Source organism: Apteryx mantelli, chromosome 30 (genome assembly GCF_036417845.1).
Source record: "Apteryx mantelli isolate bAptMan1 chromosome 30, bAptMan1.hap1, whole genome shotgun sequence".
Classification (NCBI taxonomy): Eukaryota; Metazoa; Chordata; class Aves; order Apterygiformes; family Apterygidae; genus Apteryx; species Apteryx mantelli.
The window spans coordinates 386349-399189 of NC_090007.1; the positions used below are offsets into that span (position 1 = coordinate 386349).

The 12841-nt window shown below is 61.2% G+C and overlaps 2 protein-coding genes across 2 annotated transcripts; both read left to right on the forward strand.

Annotated features, from left to right (window-relative positions):
• The first annotated feature begins 4097 nt into the window (after positions 1-4097).
• Positions 4098-7600, forward strand: MADCAM1 (mucosal vascular addressin cell adhesion molecule 1). The gene is made up of 5 exons (XM_067312988.1): positions 4098-4223; positions 4945-5211; positions 5321-5635; positions 5848-6537; positions 6926-7600. The coding sequence occupies exons 1-5, from the start codon at positions 4175-4177 to the stop codon at positions 7048-7050; spliced, it is 1446 nt and encodes a 481-aa protein (XP_067169089.1). The 5' UTR covers positions 4098-4174; the 3' UTR covers positions 7051-7600.
• Positions 7601-9533: 1933 nt separating this feature from the next.
• Positions 9534-11699, forward strand: TPGS1 (tubulin polyglutamylase complex subunit 1). Its single transcript, XM_067312696.1, has 2 exons — positions 9534-9895; positions 10088-11699. The coding sequence occupies exons 1-2, from the start codon at positions 9558-9560 to the stop codon at positions 10617-10619; spliced, it is 870 nt and encodes a 289-aa protein (XP_067168797.1). The 5' UTR covers positions 9534-9557; the 3' UTR covers positions 10620-11699.
• The last annotated feature ends 1142 nt before the right edge of the window (positions 11700-12841 follow it).

The following is a 12841-nucleotide window of genomic DNA, read 5'->3' on the forward strand; positions in this document are numbered from 1 at the left end:
GGGAAGCTGTCGGGACTCTGGGCTCGACCGCATCCTTCTCGGCTCCGTTTCCTCCCTTCCAGGGAGGGTCAGGTCGAGACTCCTGTCTCATTAGTGGTTTGATCTGGTCTGCGGTGCCAATTCTGTAACCCTATCTCACCCTCCAAATGAAAATCTTAAGTTTCTGCTGCCCTCCCGCTGGGCTACGGTGCCGCTTAGCAAGAACCACCTTCGGGTCCAGCTCGAGCACCCACCGAGCCAGCGCTGAGCGAAAGCGCGGTGCAAACGGGTCCTAGGGAAGGGCCGTCTCCCCCCGGGGGCCAAACCGTGGCTGCTGGCGTGAACCCTGGTCTGAGAGTGAGACACTTCGTGGGGAGCGGAAAGCCTTAATCTTGCTCCAGCTTTCCCCGTTTGCCTACGCGCTCTTCCTTTCTGACGCTGGGCGTTAGCGAGGGAGGGTGACGACGGCCCCTCCGCTCCGCCAGGACTGGCGGGCGGCAGCCCGGCCTGGAGCCGGCGCTCTTCCCCCCGCCGTTGTGTCTCACCTCCTTGAACTGTTCTGCAGTTTCCTGAGAAAGGTCTGTGGATGCAATAGCATCCAGCAAGAGCCCTTCTGCTCCAGCCTGCCAGGAAGGAGCTTTATCAGCTCCCAAGAGAAAAGATTTGACTTACGTTTCTTAAAAATCATCATTGCCTTTTCTCTGACCCAAAAGGTCTTCAGTTTCCTGGAAAACGGTGGCAGTGCCTAGGCTTGTTCCTTCTGCCCTGTATTTGCATTCTATCAATGACTGCTTGAGCTCTTTTTTGCCATTTTGGGGGTGGGGGAGCTTTGTTCTCACGCTGCTGGGCTCAAAGCGTTGCTTGTGCGAGCGCAGGAGAAAAACGCACCGAGTCCGTTGAAGTGGGAGACGGGGGGAGGGAGGCGAGACGGGAGGGAGGGGGGAGTGGGCACCGTCGGGGCGTCTGCGCGAGGGAGCCCGGGGGGACGGTGGGGTCAAGCAGCAGAAGCGCAGCCGCAAGAAACCCCCGCGGAGCAGACGGTGCAGCCTGTCCCTGTCCGACCGGGGCGGCCAGGAACGAGACGAGCGCAAAGGGCGAGCAGGCGGGAACAGGGATCCCCGAGTGGGAAATGTGGCAACATTGCTCATGTATGGGATGAAGGGAAGCTCGGGGATGGATGGATGGACGGACGAGAGGTCTGCTTCTACCAGTGGCTCTGCCACCACCTCGCTCTGAACACAGGAGGGTCCCGTCCCCTCTCTCCGGCTCCAAAAGACACCAGTGCTGTTAAACCAGGCAATCTTGAAGGTGGGGATTTATCTAGTTTCCGTAACTGTAACTTCTTCCAAGTCTGCGTTGTTTATTTGCCTGCACTGGAGGCCACAGCAGCTCCGAGAAACACTGTATGCAAATTTCCAATTACTCATAACTTCAAGTGTTCTGTAAATCCCAAATCAGAGGAAGTACATCATTAAGCGCAGGAGTTTCGGGTAGTTATTAAACTTTCAATGACCTGTTGGGGAAAGTTTCTTTTTTTAAAAGGCCTCCTCCAGGAGCGCTCCACATTTTGGGGTCGAAGCGCCGGGTCCAAGCAGGCTCCCTGCAGGCTCGGGCTCAGCCTACGGATACCCAGGGGCGCACAGAGCCGGCGAGGGCTCCCGGTGCCACGTGGGCTGCGTCTCGCACGGCGGAGCAGCTTCGGGGGGTGCCGGGGGCGCTTTGACCCCAGGTCTGCGGGTAGGAGAGGCACCAAAGAGCATCTCCATGAGATGGCAGAAATGACCGACTGGGAGGTCGGTCTCGCCGAGGAGACTCAGCGAGTTCCCCGCACGAGAGACGGCCGGGGGCCACAGCGGGGGGCTGCGGTGGCTGCGGGAAAATCCGGAAAGTGGCTATGTTAACACCGGATGGAAGGAACAAAAACCCCAATGCCATTAATCATGGATTTTGTCTGAATGTGCATATTCTGACGGCCGGCTGTTTACAAAGCACTTCCCTTGCCATCAGAAGGCCTCAAAAAAATGTCAGATCATTAATCATCCAGTCACCCAACAGAATAAGCAACACGCCTAGTATGAGTAGCGGCATCACCGGAGAGTTCCCGTCCGGGAAGCCGCAGGGTCTGTGCAGACTTTCCCTTTTCTCTGTGGCGGTGTGGGAAGGTGCGGGAGGCCGGCAGAGCGTCCGGCTCCGCAGGAGCTTCCTGCAGCTGCGTGCAGCAGGATGGGGCACCGGCACAAGCGGGGCCTGTCCCTTTCCAGGGAACTGGAGAGGAGCTGGGGAGCGATGCCCGACCCGCTGCAGGACTGAGGACGGGCATGGGGTGCGTGCCAGGGCTGCGGCACCAGATAACGCAGGGTGGGAAAAACCTTCCATGCGATAACAGACACTTTTTCCTTCTGTGTCATAAAGCCAGCCCTCGCAGGAACACCCACTCTTATCCCTGAGACCCCCCCTGTTCTGGGAATAGACGCTATCCGCAGTCCTGGGGAGCCGCATCTGGCTCGGGGCTGAGTGCCTTCTCCTGCCCTCAGGATGTCCCTTTGCAACCTCCCCGTTCGGGAAAGCTGGAGCTCTGGGGCCGGTTGCTCCCACGTGATCTGATGCTGCTTCTCGGGGGGTTTCCAGGCTCTTGGAGCGCCAGGACTGGAGATGCAGGCTCTCCAGGCGAGCGTTGTCGTGTCATCCACATGGGCTGGAGACAGTCCCCGTTTGGGGCGGTTTTGCCCCTCATAGTGCACTTGCTCTTCCCGAGGGTCCTGTGCGAGAGCTGTGACTCCAGGCTGGAGCTTTCGCTGAGCCGCTGCGAAGCCAGTGGGGCTGGCCAGGCCCGAGGGCGCTGCTCCGACTGCCTTCCTCCGGGACCCAGGAGAGGCAGGTTTTGCCCCAGGGCTGGAGCCCCTCGTGGGGCTGCCCCAGCTCCGGGCCGCAGCAGGCAAGGGCTGAGCGGTGTCGGACACCGTGTGTGCCGCAGCGGCAATGTTTGCTCTGCTTTTGGGTACGAGCCAGGCCCCTCTGTCGCTCAGCCGGGTCCTTGAGCGGCCGGTGGGAGAAGGTGTCCAAAGGAGAACCAGCTGGCCTGGGGGCGCAAAGGAGCCAGTGGCCCTGTCCCCACTCCCCACCTGCCTGAGGACGGCCGATCGCAGCTGGTCACGCGCACCGGTCCCCACTCGGGCTGCGGAAAGGGCCGGTTTTCCCTGCAGGGCGTTGAGAGGGGCCCAGCGAGAGGAGCTGAGCCGCGTGCCCTGCGCCCTGCCTGGAGCGCTGGCGAGGCCGGCTGCTGGGGATGCTCTTTGGAGAGCTCTCCCGGAGCGCGATCCCAAGCGTCTGGGATGAGCTGGCAAGGGATAACGTGGGAGCCTGGCCGGGGAAGGCAGCCTGTGCCCCCACCCACGCTGCTCCCTGCCATTGCACTTAACCCGCTTGGCACCACAGGATTCAAATCCCGAGGCTTTGGGAGATCAGGGCTTTCTAAAAGGCTTGGGGACACTGGGGCTCTCGGTAAGGCTTGCTGCTTCCCAGCGGGCGTGCTCCCTGGCGAGGCAGCCGGGCAGCCTCTCCCTGCCTCAGCCGGTTCGGGATAGGGGTTCCCGTTCCCGCAACGCTCGGACCAGCTTGGCTCCAGCAGCACCAAAGTCCCAATCTTTGGTAGCATTTGGTTTTACCCCCGGTCTTTGGGACAAATTCCTGCACTTTGCCTCCCCCAGCTCCCCTGCGGTTTGACCCCGGCTCTCGCTGCACCGTGGCGGTCGGGGCTGAGCCGTCCTTGCTGCCAGGGCTGCCGGAGCCGAGGTTCCTGCCTGTGTCGGAGGGGTCTCATCCTGCTGTGCCGCGAGAGCAGGGGGCCCAGGCGCGGGAGCGTTTCGGGCACACGAGGAGTCCCAGCACCTCGGCCGGGTGCCCTTAGACCCAGGCGCTCTCCCTGGTGCCGGGCTGCTGCCACGGCCAGCGCCGGCGGAGCTGGGCATGTGCCAGAGCTAAACTTTGAGCAGAATTAGAAACCGCCTCTGGGAATCCCCGTCCGGCTGGGGGGCGGGAGGCCCCGGGCGCGCTCGCGGGGCGGTTCTCGCAGGGCTTTAAGAAGGGCTGAGGATGGGGCTGGTGGCCAAGCCCCGGCCATCACCTTCCCAGCTGCGAGGACGGAGGGAAGGAAGGAGGGAAGGGAAACCCGCCGGAGGAGAGGCCGCCGAGGGCGATGGAGACGGTGCTGCTCGTGCTCCTCGGCTCGCTCTGGGGCTGCAGTGGTGAGTGTCCGCGGGGGCGACAGCCCGGCCCGGCCTGGCCCCGCTCTGCCCGAGCCCCAGCCCGCGGTGCCAGCTCAGCACAGCGCTTCCCTCCTCCAGGCTCAGGCCACCCCGCATCCCAGTCCCTTCCCTTCCCAGCCCTCCTCGTGGAGAGTTTACTCGATGAATGGGGTTGATGGGCTTTTCCCAGGCTTAAATCTTAGTGAAAATGCTGCAAAAGGGGGGGAGGAAACCCCTGCGCATCAGACAGAGCTGATCTCATAGACTTTGGCTCTGTCTGCAGTGAAATCGTTAGGCTGATGAATATTGATTGACCCAGATCTGAGCAGGTTTGTGTCATCTTTCAGTAGAAAACAGCCAAGAGCCGCTTTTATCCTCGTTTCTTGTGGCTGCAGGGGGACCCGCTCCTTAGGGCTCCCAGCAGGGCCCCCAGCAGTGCCGAACGCCCATAGGAGAGCGCTGATAAACCACATCCCCGAGCCGTTCCCGTGGTCCGGCGGGCAGGAGCCCCAGGGAAAGCTCGTTTGGGGCTTGTGCCTGGGGCTGTTTGCTCCTTAAAAGGCACTTTTATACCTTCATTGTGCAGACACGGAGCTTGGGCAGGTGACAGAGCGGCGAGGCGTCATGCTCAGCCGAAATTTGTGCCGGCCATCGCGTGCCCGGCTTGCAGCAGTTGTTGGCTGTGCTAAACGGTCATGGTTCCCTCCTCTCCCTCCGGCAGGGCGCCCGGCTAACAAGCTGACGGTGGTGCCGGCGGAGCCAGTGGTGCCGTACGGGGGCTCGGCCCAGCTCAACTGCTCCCTGGCCTGCCCCGAGGGCACCGTGCAGTGGCGGGGGCTGGACACCAACCTGGGCAGCGTCATCTCCTTCGCCAGCCACAGCGTCCTGCGCGTGAGCAACGCCGTGGTGGCCGCCGAGGGCACCAAGATCTGCCAGGGCACCTGCGGCGGGCGGCACTACCAGCACGCCGTTGACCTCAAGGTCTACTGTAAGCATCCCGCGGCCCCTGCAGAGCCCTGAACGCCCCGAGACAACCCGCTCGCGTGGGGCTGGCGGTGCCCAAAACCTTGGCTTGATGCCTGCTGTTCCCTCCCCAGCACTGCCGGACACACTGCAGCTGGCGGCGCAGCCGGCGGCCCTGGTGCCGGGGCAGCCAGCGGCCCTGCACTGCACGGCGCGGCGCGTGTACCCGCTGGTGGGGCTGGCGCTCGCCTGGTACCGCGGGGACCGGCTGCTGCAGCAGGCAGACTTCGACATGGAGGAGACCGAGGATGAGCTGTTCGACGTCGCGGCCACGCTGCCGCTGGCCGGGGACGACGTGGCCGCCGGCGTGGAGTTCAGGTGCGAGCTGACGCTGACCGTCCGGCAGGAGACCTTCACCCGGGTGGCGGCCGTGGCCGTGAGCGATGCCGGTGAGTGTCCCTATGTCTGCACCGCTCGGTAACTCTCCCAAGAGGGCCAGGACCACGCAGCGCGGGGGCTCTCGGGTTGCTGCTCCCCGCGCGTTTCCCTGCCCGGGACTGGCTGCGTTGGCAGGGGGGGCAGCAGCAGTGGCGGCGGCACCGTCCCGGCCCCGAGCCGCAGTGAAGCCCTTGCGACCTGCTCAGCGTGTCTGTGTTTGCAGTGGCGACTGAGCAGCCTGCGGCCGTGGCCACTTCCCCGGAGACCCCACCGACCACCCCGGCCACAACGGAGAGCCCCAGCACAGCCACGTCCGAGGCCACTACAGCTCTGCCGCCCACGCAGAGCACCCCAGCACGCAATGGCACCACGGCCCTGACCGCAACGTCGCGGGAACCTGCAGACGAGGCCACCTCGGGCTGGGCTGCTGCCACCAACACTCCCTCCCCGGAGAGCCCCGCTCCGCAGGACAGCGACGCAGGCACTCCCACGGCACGTCCGGCCACCAGCGCAGCGCCCGGCTCCAGCACGGCGCCCGGCTCCAGCACGGCAAGCCCCGCAGCCCGGGCGCAAGGACCCACCGCAGAGGGCGCCGGGCACCACCGGGGCTCCCCCACCGCGGGGCCAGCTGCCGGCACGGCGCCGGGCTGCAGCCTGCGGATCTGGTCGCTGCCGCCCAACGGGACGCGGGGCCGGGCCCTGCGCATCGAGTGCCAGGCGCAGTGCGGCGAGAACGTCACCGTCCGCTGGCTGAGCACGCCGGTGGCCCTGTCGCAGTACCGGGAGGAGGCGGCAGGCAGCGGCTCCACGCTGAGCCTGGACCGTGCGGAGCTGCAGCACCAGGGCCGCTACCAGTGCGCCGTGCTCAGCCGTCGGGGCCCTGTGGCCAGCCTGCAGCTGGCCGTGTCCGCCGGTGAGTGGCAACAGCAGCGCCCGAGTGAGGCCCGGGGCCGGGGCTGGAGCTGCCTGCGGGGAGGGAGCATCCGGGAGCGCGGGGCTGCGCTGGGAGGGATCCACGGAGCCGTTCCCCATCGCGAGGCCCCGAGGCCCGCTGCTGCGGCTGTGCTCGGGGATTTCATTCCCGATGCGTGTCTGCCTTTCCTATGGCCCCATGGCTCCTTCTGACCCGCGCTACGGGCACCAAGGTCCGGCCCCGCACACGCGTCTCTCTGCAGGGCCGGCGAACGCGTGCGCTGCAGCGGGTTGCGTTAGTGCCGTGGGGGATGTTACGTGCAGGCTGGGTACTTGCTGTCACAGGCAGAGTCTGGCTGCGATTTCAAGTCCCTCTTGTGTCTTTGCAGATACGTTCAGCACCGACCCTACCATAGCTGTGGGGACAACGGTCTCGCTTTTGGGACTGATAGTGACCGCAGTCACATCTCATCGCTTGTGGAAACGATTCAAATCGCAGTATGATCTGTCCTAAGAGTGGGACCTGCCTGCAGGTGCCCGCAGCCCGCCAGACCAGTCCCGAGTGCCATCCTTTCTGCTGCTGGACTCACCGGGCCCCTGGGGGAGCTGCGCATCCGCTGGCACCAGGCTGCCCGGCTGGCAGCAAAGGGCCGGAGGAGCCGCTGGGTGCGGGGTGCTGCTATGAGACCCGAGAGACGAGCAGAAGCGTCGGCGATGCTGCACGGGCCGGAGGCGTTCTGGCCCCATCGCAGCTCTCGGGCTGGGTCATTTCGCAGCGGCTCCGTGAAGGCGGCCGTGTCCCTCGCGGGGCAGCTCAGCCCCTCCGGAGGGGCCGCTGGGGCTCCGTCGCACGCGGCCGCCCCAACAGCCCGGAGACCGACGGCAAGTCCTCTCCGTCACAACAAACGAGTCGGGACACCGCTGTGGGAGGTGCGGTGGGGAAAACTGGCTGCGCAAATAATCTGCGCGTTTATGATTGAGTGAAGAGGTCAGTCCATTGCGTAGAGAGTCTGTGGTACGGGGGAGATTCTTTTCTAATAAAGGTTTTTGTGATGTTTTTTTCTGTTTTTGGTCTCCACCCCAAACAAATTTCCTTCTGGTCCTTTGGCTCTTGCCTGCCCTCTTTTCAGGCTGTGTCTGTGCAGGGGGTTCGGGCATATATTTATGCCCAGTCATTTGGCCGAGGGGTGTCTGAGGTCTCGACCCGTTAGCCTCATGGAGCGTGTCTTGGGAGACATTTTTGGCTGCAGCAGAAAACTGTGGGCAGTGCTGAAGCATAGGCCCAGGCCCAGTCCGGCCAGGCACTGACCCAGCAGGGCTGGTGTTCACACCTGGGGCTCCAGGACAGAGTAGCCTCCTCGACAAAGCCAAAAAAACCACCTATGCACTCCTCCATCCCTTGCCCCCATCGCTTCAACAGGGTGGCTGTTCTTCTCCAGGCTAGCTTACATGATCTCAGCTTGGAAATCCCAAAGGCTGGGACTTGACTCGCCATGTGTGACTTTGAGAAGAAATTTCTCAGAGCAAACACTACAATTCATGGCTGAGAAGTTTCAGGTCCAAAAGGTGCTGGAACAGTAGAGTCAGCCAAGCTCTGTGTAGGAAAAGAATTTGGACCAAGAGGAAGAAAGTGGGTGTGGGAATTGCACTCAGATACTTGTGCTAAGCCAAGAGCTCCTCCAGCAAAGCGCATCCTGCCTCCCTCCTCCGGCCAGGAAGGGTGGACCTGCAGATCCGTGTTTACTCGTGCAGGTGACTTGCTTTATCACCAGTCATCCCCCCCAGGCGTGAGTCACCGGCTCGAAGCCATCTGTTCCCTTTCCTGCAGGGAGCCTGTGGGCTCTCGTGGCCTGACACAATGGGCCACTGCAGCCCCCTGAAGTGTGGCCCGCAGGTGGCCCAGCTCCGCCGTGGTGCTGAGGTCCCCAGCCCGTGCGTGCCGGGTGGGGGACAGCGGGGACCTGCTGGGCAGGAGGGGGCTGTCAGCTACGCTCGCAGCACTCTGCCGTGCACTGGAAAGGCGCCTCGGGTCTCGTAGCTGATGGCACTTGCTAGAATAAACGCGCAGTTCCTGCCTGTTTCTTGTGATGAAAACGATGCAAAGACTCCTCATGTTTATACGTGCCCTGTACCCAGGGTGGAGTCCCAGCACCAAAATGAGCCAGCCGGGACACCGAGGGCTCCTCAAGGGCCGAGGGAAGGACTTCCCTTGAGCTCGAGAGGCCGGAACGGCCCTTCTTCTCGGCAGCGACCCAGGCTACCCCAGGGCAGCAGCCCTGGTTGTGAAGGGCAGAAGCGCCTGCGAGCGGAGCAAGGGGCTGGCGGGGGGCCGCTTCGCTCGGGGAACACCCCGGCGGCGGTGACAGCCCCGCGGGCAGCAAAGCCGCCTGCAGCACCTTTATGCGCGAGGGCCAAGCCTGCATAAAAGGCGTCGTTTGTTACAGACGTGGAGAAAACGTCAGGCAGCGCTCCCCCAGGGCGCAGGGAGGCGCCAGACGCCACCGCCGCGCCAGCAGGCTGAGGCCACCGAGCGGGCGGAAGCGGGCGCCGGGTCAGAGGGCAGCGACCGCCGCGCGCCCCCGCTGCTGAGGGCGCGGCAGCCGCCCGGAGTAGCTATGGCGGCCGGGCTGGCGGGCGCGGTCCGCCCCCGCCCGCGCCCTCCTGCCGGGTCGGGGAGGGCTGAGTCGCGGGAGGGGACGCCCGGGAAGAGGCAGGTGTCGGTGCGGCCCCCGCCGCGTTGGAACAGCCAGGGCTACAGAGCCGGTGCTGTGGGATGCGTTGCCCACAGGCAAGATGGCGCCCCGCACGATTGGCGGCGGCCGAGCACGGCGGCAGACAGACACATTTCCTCTCGCCAGCTGATTGGCTGGACGGGACGAAGATGGCGGTGAGCTCGCGTTCCACCCCTCCTACGGATTGGCTGCCAGCGTGCAAGATGGCGGCGCGGGGGCTTCCTGCCCCGGCGGGATGGCGGCCCCCAGCCAAGATGGCCGGAACCGGCCGTCGCCGCCCGCAGCCAAGATGGCGGCGTACGAGAAGCGGCGGGCGGCGGCTGCCCCGGCGCCGGCGGCGGGCAGCGGGCTGGGGGAGTCGGCACGCGCGGGGGCGGCGGCCCGCGGGCTGGGCACCGAGGCGGAGTTCCTGCTGCAGGCGGGCGTGACCGCCATGGTGCGGGAGGCGCTGCTGAAGGTGCTGGAGGCGCGGCCCGAGGAGCCCGTCGCCTTCCTGGCCGACTACTTCGAGAAGCTGGTGCTGAGCAGCCCGGGCGCGGGGGGCGAGGCCGCCGCGGAGCCCCCGGGGCTGCCGCAGCGCCTGGCCCGGGCCCTGTGGTACGTGCGCCTGGCTCATCACTCCCACAGGTGCGGAGCGGCGGGGCGGGGAGCTGCGGACTACAACTCCCGGCGTGCCTCGGGGCGGCGGGTCGAGCCTCGCGCCTGGGGCGCGCGCGGAGCACGCTGGGAGTTGTAGTTCAGGGGGAGTTGGGGGTGGCCGTGAGGGCGGCGGCGGCCCCGCGGTGGTGGCTGAGGTGTGTTTGCCCCGTGTCGCGGCAGGACGGCGTTCAACAACAACATGGGCATGGCCTACGAGTGCCTCAGCGCCAGCGGCCGGCGGAAACGGCCCGGCGTCGACGGGCGGCTGTACAGCGAGCTGCTGCGGCGGATCTGCCGGCCGGGGGCCGCGCCAGAGGACGTGGTGGCCGCGCTGCTGCGGAAGATCCAGTGCCGGGACCACGAGGCCGTGCCCTTCGACGTCTTCCGCTACGGCGTGCTCACCTGCTTCGTGCTGCTGGAGTTCACCGCCAAGGCCGGCACCCTCTACGACGTGCTGGACGGCGGCTCCGGCCCGGCAGACAAGCGCGTCTGCCAGGCCGTCCTGTGCACGCTGGAAGACGCGCTCGGAGCCAGCGACTTCTCTGTGCCCATCCGCTACCTGGAGGCCGGCTCCAAGCTGGGCCCGGACTGTCTGGCTTTGGCCATGGACCGAGCGCTGCAGGAGAGGAAGCTGAGCGTTGCCATGAGCAGGGAGGAGTTCCTGAAGAAAGCCACGGCCTTGTTTGTTGCAAAAGTCAAACCCATTGACTAGTGTTTCCAGGTGGGAGCCACACTCACCGCTTCCATTTCTAAATTCCTTAAGTGCTTCAAACAGAGCAGCCTGTTTTAAGGAAGCTTCAGTTCCTGGACCTAAGCTGGACAGTAAGGCACCAGTGGGCTTGTCAGGTCCTGCTTGTTGCTGCAGGGCCCTGGATCTGCTTGACTAGAGATGGCAGATTTTCATGTTTTATCCCCTGTTCTGAGTGCTTTGAGTGACCAGTCACCTTTAGCACTTGGTGTTTCTATATCCAGGTCTGCCTGTCCTAGCTGTAGCACCTCTTCATTTACTACTGGCATTAGTAAACCTTTCTTAGGTTTTTGACTGGGAACTTGCAAGGAGGCCCGTAAACTATAGGGCAATGTTAGCAATCAAAATTGAGCCAAAATGGACTAAGTGTGGGGCTGGTACTCCAGTTATCCTCTATTTTCATTCTAATGCTGACAGTGTCATATTTGTGCAGCTTCAGCAGGGAACTTAATCTCTGGTTTTGGGTTTGTTTTCCCCCAACCTATAAAATGGGGAATGATGCTTATCTACCTCACAGACTACTGTGAGGATTTGCGGGTTAATACTGGGTTGATGTGAAGTGTGACATAAAGCATTATTTGTTATGCATTTAAAACATTTTGCTTAGAAGTTGAAAAATGATTGGCTGGAAAGCAGTCCTCATTGGGAAGAGCTGCTAGCCAGAAAGTCGATTCTGTCTTGGCCAATAGATGAGTTGTAAAGCTCATATTGGCAATAAACTATCCTTAGTGTTTTGTTGTTCTGTACTTACCAAAATGCCTTTGGCTTCTGCAATCTAGACTCTGAAAATTAAAGCTCATACTTGACTAATGACTTTTCAAGCAAAGCTGCATGGTATTACTGATTTGATAATAATCTGGGACTTTAAGCACCAGGTAGAGTAAAAACAAAACAAACTCCATTCCCTTAGATGTCGTATTTTGCTTTTAAACAGAGAAGTTTTTTGAACCATACATTATTTATTTGAATTTGTCCATGCTGATTATTTATACTGTGCCAATTATTGGTTTACTGTAATATATTAAAACTTTTTTATTATTATTATTATTAAGTGGCAAATTTATTTACTGCTTGGTAATACTTAGTGCCAGATAAATTTCAAGTGTTCAAATCTTGAGGCAGTCTCTTTCTTTAAGGATTCACTGTTTTCAGCCTCTGGCAGCCTGCTCATCTGAAGATGCGGCAGTGTAAAGCACTTGTGCTTGCTACGAAAAAAAAAAAGATGAAAAAAAGGATGTCCTTGATCCTGTGGGCTCTCTCGCTCTCTCTCTCTTTTTTTGTTTTTTTTTTGGTTTTGGGTTTTTTGTTTTGTTTTGTTTTTTTGTTTTCCGGAATGGATGTTTTGATCCCTGCAGGAGGTGTCTGAATGAGCAAGGCAGGGAGAGGGCACTAGACCAAACCAGCCCACGTGCAGTGAAGCTCCAAGGCAGTGACTGGTGCTGTGAGGTGACAGGATGCAGCCCAAGGAGAGGGAGGAACCAGCCGTGCTGGAAAGCTTGTTTTCCACTGGGGCTGTTCCAAGAGCATCAAATCCAGACTGTGAGTAAACTCGACCTGGATGTTGCCTAAGTGCCAGCTATGTGCTGCTTCCTGTCTCTCACCACTTTCCTCATTCTTGGGAGCTCAGCACTGTTACCTTCTCTGTGTTGGTTTTTTTTTCCCCCTTTTTTCCAGGTTTCTAGTTCGATTGGATTTGGAAAACTGACTCCCTCTTTAGTGATGTGAAACGGAGAAAGGCTGTCACTAGCTCCGGATGTTTCTAGGCGTGTGCTCGTGGCGGGGAGGGACGAGGGGGTGGTTTCTGCTGCTGTAGCTTACAGAGTTGCCTGCCTGCCTGCCTGTCTTGTGGGAGTAGAAAATTGGCCTACTGAAATAAACCTTTCCTGTGCTCTGCAGTTCTTCGCTGGGCGAATAAAACTGCAAACATCTTCTCTCCCACTAGACTGCAGGAAGTAACCAGAGTGTTGCAGAGCAAGTGATTGCTCTTCTCAGGGGTGCTCAGAAAGCCAAATCAACGGTACTATTTTTCCTATTACCAGGCAATTTCCCATTCTTGTATGTGTGAGCAGTGTTGCTGTACTCTGCCTTGTAAATTGCCGTAAAATATTACATAAGTGTAGTAATTGCGCTAAGTGCTTCCTCCTAGCTGACAGGTATAATAATCTAGCAAAATGTAAACCACTTTA

Bases quoted from the DNA above. Each gene is read 5' to 3' on its own strand.
- MADCAM1 (XM_067312988.1), top strand. From the start codon at position 4,175: ATGGAGACGGTGCTGCTCGTGCTCCTCGGCTCGCTCTGGGGCTGCAGT. The intron at 4,224-4,944 runs GTGAGTGTCCGC...TCCCTCCGGCAG, and splicing joins CTCGCTCTGGGGCTGCAGTG to GGCGCCCGGCTAACAAGCTG. The intron at 5,636-5,847 runs GTGAGTGTCCCT...CTGTGTTTGCAG, and splicing joins CGTGGCCGTGAGCGATGCCG to TGGCGACTGAGCAGCCTGCG.
- TPGS1 (XM_067312696.1), top strand. From the start codon at position 9,558: ATGGCGGCGTACGAGAAGCGGCGGGCGGCGGCTGCCCCGGCGCCGGCG. The intron at 9,896-10,087 runs GTGCGGAGCGGC...GTGTCGCGGCAG, and splicing joins CTGGCTCATCACTCCCACAG to GACGGCGTTCAACAACAACA.